The sequence below is a fragment of the Miniopterus natalensis genome, chromosome 12, assembly GCF_054644295.1.
Source record: "Miniopterus natalensis isolate mMinNat1 chromosome 12, mMinNat1.hap1, whole genome shotgun sequence".
Taxonomy (NCBI): Eukaryota; Metazoa; Chordata; class Mammalia; order Chiroptera; family Miniopteridae; genus Miniopterus; species Miniopterus natalensis.
Genome location: NC_142092.1, coordinates 48,496,985 through 48,506,436, shown reverse-complemented (window position 1 = coordinate 48,506,436; position 9,452 = coordinate 48,496,985). Strand labels below are relative to the sequence as shown.

General features: G+C 37.7%; 1 protein-coding gene across 1 annotated transcript in view; it reads right to left on the bottom strand.

The window, feature by feature from the left end:
- Positions 1 to 201: 201 nt before the first annotated feature.
- MELK (maternal embryonic leucine zipper kinase) overlaps positions 202 to 9,452 on the bottom strand; it is a 59,227-nt gene continuing 49,976 nt past the window's right edge. The window contains exons 15-18 of the mRNA XM_016222994.2: positions 7,527 to 7,623; positions 6,367 to 6,535; positions 3,318 to 3,421; positions 202 to 719 (exon numbers count right to left, since the gene is read on the bottom strand). Coding sequence (XP_016078480.2) covers positions 542 to 719; positions 3,318 to 3,421; positions 6,367 to 6,535; positions 7,527 to 7,623 — 548 coding nt within the window. The 3' untranslated portion in view covers positions 202 to 541. The remainder of the gene's footprint in view (positions 720 to 3,317; positions 3,422 to 6,366; positions 6,536 to 7,526; positions 7,624 to 9,452) is intronic.

Genomic DNA, 9,452 nt, shown 5'->3' with positions numbered 1-9,452 from the left:
ACTTAGTTAACGATCTCAATAAATCCTACTTAAATCAGAGACAGGAAAAAATTATGCAAATGAATTCTTATCTGTTTTTCTGCCCAAGGCATATTTGATAACAGATAAAACATACTCCAAATAGTCTCTACTTAATAGTCAGGAAGCCATTTGAGGTTTTATTTGAATCAAAATCAAATACAAAGAGGAGGAGAAGCCTGCTATAGTCACAAATGGTTTTATTTCAGAAAGAAATTACACATTAAAAGGAGACATAGTTAAGAGCTTACATTCACATATGGAAGCGAATCTAGGAAAGTCAACAGTTATTAATACACAGAGCCACATGATTTAAAAAGACAGAACAGATAATGGCAGATGGGCTGACCTTAGATTCATCCACAAAATAATATCTTTTGTTTAAAAGCAAAAATATATTTGTCTTTAATATAGCTCTTTAGAAACGAGTTTGTTGTTCCAATAGACTCTGAAAATCAAACCAACCACACTGGTCTCTGTATCGCACCCACACTCATCCAGCAGCATGGGAACCACCCACCAATTACACCTTGCAGCTAGACAGGATGTCTTCCACTAATCTCTTGTAAACCCAGGCATCACCCTTAAGCCGCTGCCTCCTGATACCCACCACATTGGGTTTTTGAAGCTGGCATACTTCTAGTTCAAACTGCATTGTCACTTTGCCAAAATCTGACTGCGTTTGACACTTCAGTGTATAGCTGTGAAAAACAAGATAAGAGGCCAGTTAGTAGGAGAACCATGAATATTCTGTATAATACAAGAGGTTGCTAAGCCTCTTGGAGGCCAGTGGAGAAAATAAGCCATTATTTCCTATTAAGCAATATATTACTGCTCACAGTTTCCAAATGACCTCGCTACGCGTTTGTGATGGAGTATGACTGGTGTTTTCCCAGAAGCTGAACTAGGATCTTAAGAAAGAATAAAGATGAAAAGGCTTTACCAGAATTCTCCCTTGCTCCAAAGAAAAGCCCTTCTTTCATAGCTAGACATGCCATTCACGCTCAAGAAATCTTCTGGCATCCTTTTATGCAACTCTTTCAACAGCATAATCCGTGAACATTAGGCCAATTCCACAATGTTCACCACAAAGGAAAGCTCAGGGAAGATTAAGAATATTTTTTTGCATGTACCTCATCAGAAACTTCTGTCTTTCATATAAATAAGGCTGAAGCCAACCAACCTGTCAGAAAGACACGTTTTTGAGGTTTCTCCAATAGTAATAAGAAGTTATGATCGTTGCATCATTTTATGGCAGAGTGATAAAAGAAAGCCCAAGGAGGTGGTATATTCCCATGGTTGAAACGTTCAGCATATATAATCAGAGCTGCCATGTTAACTACTCTGACAATGGAAAGGCTCAGACTAAATGAAGCCTTAAACATATCTTAAGAAACAGGTACGTTTCTGAAAAGCTACATAAATTGAATTCATGTAAATCAGTTTTTAATTAGTTTACATTATATTTTAGTTTTATTTCATTGTTTTACTGATCTTCAATAAACATAAACAATATCCAGGATTAATTTTAAATTTCAGTTACCTGAATATTTAGGGGCACACAATTAGGCACTGTTTCACAGAAATGTAAAGACATTTATTATTTGTATCTGTTATGTATTATGAGGTTTCACAGAATATTATTATTTTCCTCTCTAAGTTATGTGTTTTGGGGCTTTGTCTCTTAAAAATAAGTAGTCAATATCAGAAATGCCTAAGGAGTGCCTGTAGTTACGGTTCCTGGCGGGAAGATGAAGCAGAGAAATTTAGTCACATGAAAGAGAAAAAGTAATTCTTTCAGATTGGAAAAAGATAATATGGACTGTAGCTGAGATTAGTAATATCTAATGAGAATTAGATACATAATAATGCCACTGAAAAACAAGGAAGGTAAAAACAGAGAAGGTAAAAAGTGGATCAAGGCCCAGCCAGGCTGGCTCAGCTGCTGAGCACCGACCCAGGATCCAGATCACGGTTCAATTCCCGGGCAGGGCACATGCTAGGGTTGCAGGCTCGATCCCCAGTCGGGGGTGTGCAGGAGGCAGCCGAGCAATGACTCTCTCATCATTGATGTTTCTCTCCCTCTCTCTCCCTCTCCCTTCCTCTCTCTAAAACCAATAAAGACATATTTTAACAAATTTAAAAAGCAAAGACCTCCTGTGGTTGACCAGGAAGTTAGGAGAACAAATTATTGGTTAACAGCCAGTTGGTGACCTGATAGAGATCAGATGGTGAAGGAAAGATAACTGAAAGCTTTCTGATGTAGATTTCGTCAGAGGATCTGAAACCATGGCTACACCCCAAGCACGAAAGGCAGGTCAGAGAGAGTTAGATGTGTTGTAACGACACCTAAGGAAGAAAGCCAAAAGTCACGTAAGGAATGCTTGCCAATGCGTACAGAGAGTGAGAAGTAAGATCATTTGTGCAAAAGATTGTTTCTTAAAATCTTGACTCTAGATTGACTACTCTATTTAAACGTTTTTGTTAAATATTAGTGGCTCTTCTTAGCTGTGCTAATAATAAAATCTTAAAGAGACATAACTGAGTGGAAATGCTTAGAAATATGAACATCCTAGGTAACCAGAAGAGGTCAGGCTATTCAGGCCATGAGATCATAACCACGGAGGTTTTGAGGGCAGTTCACTCAACGGTGGGAAGGAGTTAAGGTGAATGGCTTCCTGAAGTACTGAAAACCCAATCCTGTAAAATAGCAAGTCATAAAGAGAACAAGTCCCTATAAAACCTTGATTTGTTTGAGGTGCCTCATAAATTTAGGTTACAATTTATAAACATTATTGTAAAGTAGAACATCAAAGAAAAGTAGGATGTAGCCCGGCCGGGCATGGCTCAGCGGTTGAGCATCGACCTAGGTATCCAGGCGATCAGGGTTCGATTCCCGGTCAGGGCACATGCCCGGGTTGTGGGCTCGATCAATGACTCTCTCATCATTGATCTTTCTGTCTCTCTTTCTCCCTCTCCTTTCCTCTCTCTGAAATCAATAAAGATATATTAAAAAAAAAAGAAAAAAAAAAAAAAGAAAAGAAAAGTAGGATGTGAAAGAAAACTGGAAGAAGTTCAGATTTTCCCATTTTGAGAAGTCCAATTTTTAAAGTGGTGACAGTATCGGCACTTAAAAAATGTCTATAGCTCATGTAAAACAAAAGAGAATAAATTATGAACAATGACACTACCACAAAAGCTTTTTGGAATGAGGTGGGAGAAAAGAATCAACCCGTGTTTTCTCAAAGCTCCAAAGATATCAAGTAATAAATCCAACAGCCTATCAGTGTGCTTCTTACCCCTTTTGTACAAAGTCAACGTGCTTCTCTGGGAGAATAGATATTATTTCATTCAAGAGTTGGTCTGGATTCACTAATCTGGTTGTAGTCACATTATAGTGAAGCTTAAAAAAGAAAAGAAGGGGAGAGAAGTAAATCTTTATATCAACACAAAGATCATCCTAGCTGATTTAGAGATCCAAACCTCCTCAATATAGTGCCATTTCAAATGAAAATATTTCAAGAAAAATACTGAAAGAATTTACAACCCACTCTTGGTAAACTGTATTAAGATGGCACTGGGAAAGCTTGGAGAAATCATGCTTATTAGTAACTGTATCATTACTTTAATACTTTCATCTTCCTCTCCTACCAATCTTTTTAAAGAAATAAATATGAAATAATGTCTACTTGTTTGAACTTTACCTGTTTCTCCCTTCCTACACTGTGACAGAGGCATGAACTGTCCTGAAATGTAAACTGTGGGAAGATGAAACAAACGTCCTAGAAATTTTCATTTGTATATAGTTGGATATGTTTCCTTAACTCTTTCTTGATTATTTTAAAAATATTATAGAATCTCAGGAGATGATTCTATGACAACTCTGTCTGAGAATGTGAGAATATAACAAGTATTCCTGTTTAAAAAGTAATGTCAAGTTATTTTTCTCATTCACTGACAGCACAGTTCTCAGATAATTTCATTCCTAATTGTTACCTAGCCATGCATCCATTCATTCAACAACTATTTACTGAAGGCTTACTATGTGCCAGGCAGTTTTAGTAGGTCCTAGGAACAGACAGAAATCCCTGACTTCCTAGCAGTACCTTCACTCAAACAAAATCATGCTTTCTATGCCTTTCAGATTTCAGTTTTTATAAATAACAAGATGCTGAGTTTGAAAAAGACCCAACTACTTTACTTGTCAAATTAAGAACGTATGACCCAGCCCGGCCGGGCATGGCTCAGCGGTTGAGCATCCACCTAGGATCCAGGCAATTGGGGTTCGATTCCCGGTCAGGGCACATGCCCAGGTTGCGGGCTCGATCCCCAGTCGGGGGCGTGCAGGAGGCAGCTGATCAATGACTCTCTCATCATTGATGTTTCTATCTCTCTCTCTCCCTCTCCCTTCCTCTCTCTGAAATCAATAAAGATATAGTTTAAAAAAAAAAAAAAAAAAGAACCTATGGCCCAAAGAAGAGATACACATTCCTTAAGGCGGGGTTTCCCAAAATGTGATATACACTGTCACTGGAGACATACAAGATAATGCTGGGTGATACACAGAGAAATCTTTTTATTTTAATATTGACGTATTTTTCACAATCTGATTTAGAAAAATATAATTAGCAAAAACTAATAAATATAGTTTCCTTTTAAATAAATGTGTTTCTGAAAAGTCATCTTGATGGTGGTGATGGTTTCATAGGTGCATATATAATACTAAAAGTATGTTAATTGTACATTTGTAATATGTGCAGTTTTTCTTATGTCAATTATACGTCTATAAATCTGTTCTTTAAGAAAAAAGTCAATGTAAAGAAAATACCAGATAAATAATAGAACAGATGATATGCTGAGATGCTGAGATGAAGGAGGATGCTACATGACTGGAGTTTGGGAACCTCAGCTTTAAGTTATAAAAGGAAAAAGTGGCACAGCTACAATGGGACCCACTGTCTCCTGGGTCCCAATCCAGGGCTTTTTCACCAAACTAAACAGGCTTTGTCAAGGTAATAATAAACTGAACACTTTCAAATCACAACTTAAGTGATTCCTTTTGTAAAATAATTAATCCGACTTTATCCATTAGTATTTGATAACTGCCTCGCTTTCCATTATATATAATTGGACAAGTTTCCTTAATTTTATTTAGTGTTTTTCAGGGAAATGGTGTTACGGTTTTCTTAATCCCCATGTCAGGATTTGGAATACTTTACAACACTCTCCAACCAGAAAAATCTCAGAATAAAAGGATAAAATATGCCTAGTAAACAGTCATATGTAACATAAAACTTCTCAGTGTATTATACAAGTTCAACAAGGCAACAAATATTAATGGGTAAGTCCTCTCGTCTTCCACTTGAAGACAGGACATATGTGGGATCTCAGAACATTCTCCCCTGAAGCACCCTTCTGCCCAATAGCTCAGCCTTTTCCTTCCCCGAACCTACCCTGATTTGCTCCAAATGAGAGATTCAGTGCAAAAACTAAACAAGGACCCAGTCCCCAATCACAGGGAACACTACCATCTTCTCCTGCCCCCGGGGCCCGCCTTTCTTGAACGTTTTGATTACCACACTGAGCTGTGTCCGAGCAACAACGCCCCTGCTTGCTTCCACCGCCACCCCGAGCTCCTCAAGGACATGGGCTGCGTCTCATTCACCCCTCACCTCTTACCTCGCCAAACAAAAATGGCTTCATTAGAAGTTTGAATGAAAGCTCAGAGAGAGCCCAAGACAATAAGAAGTACTTATACCTACTAATAACTTTTTCTTTTCCTTTCTCACCAAATGCAGTGTCCACACTACTGATACATTCAACCTTCTAAAGCATAATAAGTCTGGTAAATGGGCCCAAACCCCTTGGCCAGCCTACCTTCCCAGTCTGCCGCTCACTATTCCTTCAGGCACACACCACACGCAAAGTTCACATCAACTTCCACTCACTCAAATACTCTGTGAGGGCCTACAAGGGTATCCATGTGTCAGGGACTCTTCCATGTGACAACTGAGCTCAAGTCCCCTCCTAAAGGCAGTTCCTCACAGATGCCCCATGCTTCTGCACCTCCATGTTGCCTCTGTGATTAACCCCTCTACCCAAACCTGAATGTCTGAATTACAGTTATTTGCTCCTTGAAAGGGGCGGCCGTATCTAATTTATCTCTGCATTCTCAGAGCCCATTGCATAGTAACACGTTTATTTTAGGTGCTCAAAAATATTAACTAAATGCTAAAATAAGTAAATAAAAAATACTATTCGATTCACTCAGTACTTTTCTTTAAAAAAAAAAGTAGTCCAGTTAGCAGTCACCTCCTGAAATCCCCATTAAAGATTTAGTCAGCTTACCTTTAGTCTTCTTGGCCCATCTTTGGCACAGCCCTTCCTTTTACTCCTGGTAAGCACAGTGATAACCTTATCCAACCCCCTCTCAAGGCTGCCAAACACTTTGGTTCCTTTTCTTTTTGGAGTATCCTCTACATGTGCTTGGTTGAGATCCAGTTCCACTGAGCGACACCTATAAAAAAAACACAAATCACCCATGAGCAGAGCTAGGCCTCCTGCCCACTGGGGCCCTCACAGGCTGCGCTTTAGTCCCATTTGCTAGGGATGCCTTATTCAGGTTTCCCAGGGCCAGCTCATCTCATTCCTCAGGAAGCACACAAGTCATCTCCCACTGGAATGTAGTCCCTCCCATTCCCCCCAGCCAAACGCCACTTGGCAAAAGTATTTTTTCCCTACCTTTTTTTTCAGTCAAATATACAAAGAAGTTGAACAAATGATACAATGAACAATTGTGACTATTTTGACACATTTGCTTTTTCTATGCATGTAGATAGATAATATATTAAATATATGTACAGCTTTGCTGAGCCATCTGAAGACGTGACACTTCACTCTGAAACACTTCAGCAAACATTGCCAATAAATAAGGACATCTTCCTGCATCACCACAATACTATTATGACATCAAGAAAATTAATGATGTCATAGTATCATCTAATATCTAGTTCACATTCCAATTCCCTCAGTTGTCCTCAAAATAGATCCTGCTTAAAAAAGTAACTATAAAAGACAATGAAAGGTCACCTATGCTGCAGATCATTCATATACAAGTGGGTTTTCTTTGAAATACCTTTCAGAATCTTTACGATTTTGAGCAACTGCTATCTGTTCGTGGATGTCTGTGCTCTACTGGCAAATGTATAGAGAAAGATGAGCCTCAGAGAAAACACTACGTGGCTGGGGCCAAAGCTGCTGTCTTCCCAGCCAGCTGTACTTTAGGTTAAGGTGCCAGTCGTTCCACTGATGAATTTCACAATTCTACCCCATGAGGAAGGCAGTGGAAACAGCTCCAGTAATGGCCAAAGACCATCCTCATACAGACGTTCCTACAGTCTGACAGAATCTATATGATGGTTTGCCTTAATCGGGTTTATCATATATGAAAAAAGGAAATCTGGCTACACATACTAAAGATCAAAGAGTCTAAAAAACAGAACACTTACCGCCTCTCAGGGCTAATGACACCTGTCATTAACTTCTCTGCTCCTGCTGAATTTACTGGCATTTTAACTGGGGTTTCCTTCAGGCACTGGTTTCTGACTATTAGAAAAACAACACGACCCAAATGTAGTTGACATACTATGGTTTCAAGTTTTCTATCAAGAATGCATTCATTACCCCATTCACTGACTCAGAAATATTGTAATCACTTCACCAGTGATGCTAAGGCTATAATTCTGTAAATAAATGTTTCTGTGTGATTTATAAGAAAAACAAAATCATTTTGCTTTGCAAGTGTGGCTCTCCTTTTTCTTCACTGCAAAACTAAGGCCATGCTTATGATTTTATTATAAATATCATGACAGATCTAAATAGATCACATAAATACAGATTTTGTGATTAATGATTCTACTCTCTATTAATGAGAGTCAATCTGTATTTATACAAGGACCCAATTTATGCCTTTAATTGAAACAGTACTAAGAGGTGTTAATTCAATTCATAGCTCAATTCAACTCATTAAGCCAGTGATTTTCAGCTTTTGTCACCTCATGGCACACACAAATTACTAAAATTCTGTGGCACACCAAAAAATAGATTATATTTGCCTATCTGACAAAAAAAATAGGTATAATATTGATTTACCAATAATAATAATAGTAGTAATTATCTACCCTTTTTGCTCCAAAGTAACTTTTTAAAAAATCAAAATAAATAAATAAATAAATAAGTAAATAAATAAATAAAAAATCAGATGCCTATACTTGTATATAAGGATTTCTGATACCAAATTAACCAATCAGATGCAACTTTATTATGTGAAATGACCAATAAGATGCAACTCTATTCTATGGTCTATATATCTATGGTTCAAAACAGGGCATTCACATGGCTATTGCTGTGTTGGCTGTCATTTTTTTTATTTGACAATCTAAGGGAAAAGAGGTCAGTGCCCCTGACTAGTCAGGTATTGCATGTTTCAAAATCCTTGTGGCACATTGGTTGAAAATCACTGCATTACGCAAAGAGAATGGTCCCCTATGAAAACGTGACAAAAGTTGTTAAAGAGGAGTGAGCGAGCTTCGGTTATTTTTATATTCCCTATTGCAGAATTTTGTGTTTTATTCTGGTTACCAGTAATTAGTAACTTTTCATTCATGATCTAAAAGTTATAACCTTTTAGAAATAATATTCACATTATAATATGTGATATTGAGTTTTTAAAAAGAGATCAGAGGTTTGGTTTGGTTTATGACTATTCTGCCTATTCTCACTGGTCCAACAAGAACAAGAACATAAGATCAATCAGCATCTACGAAAGCAGTTTTCGTCTTTGTATACGGAGAGTATCGACTACCATACATAGTTATCCTTCAACAAATGTGACTGACTGGGTTATACAGGATTCAGAGAAATGAAATTAATGTTTATGTCAAAAATTACTCAGAACAAAAGCAAAATGCAAAGCACTAATGGAAGCTATCAATCGGAGTTTCAGACACTTGCTCCCATAGGCAGCTCTTATGTTTTAAGAAAAAAGGCCAATAATAGCTTTTGACCAACATAATCTTTCTCACAGGAACAAGTCATATAAACTGATGATATTTTAAGATTATAAATTCTCAACTATCCATATTTTAAAACCTTCAGAAATACATAACAAGCAGAAAATATCAATAATAGAAAGGACTATAAGCATCAAAGGTTCTTTTTTAAAAAGCCCTGAACGAGCTGAAGGTCCATCTTATCTCCCTGCCCAACGCCACTCACAAAGGATGTTGTACCTTTATTAAGAGAAATAGCAGAAGAAACCCCACACTGGGAAAAGATGCAATAGCAAATACTATTGAGGTCCTACTATGTGAAAATGTTATCTCACTGAAACCTCATAACAACCACACTCATCATCATCAACTTCATCACTCCCA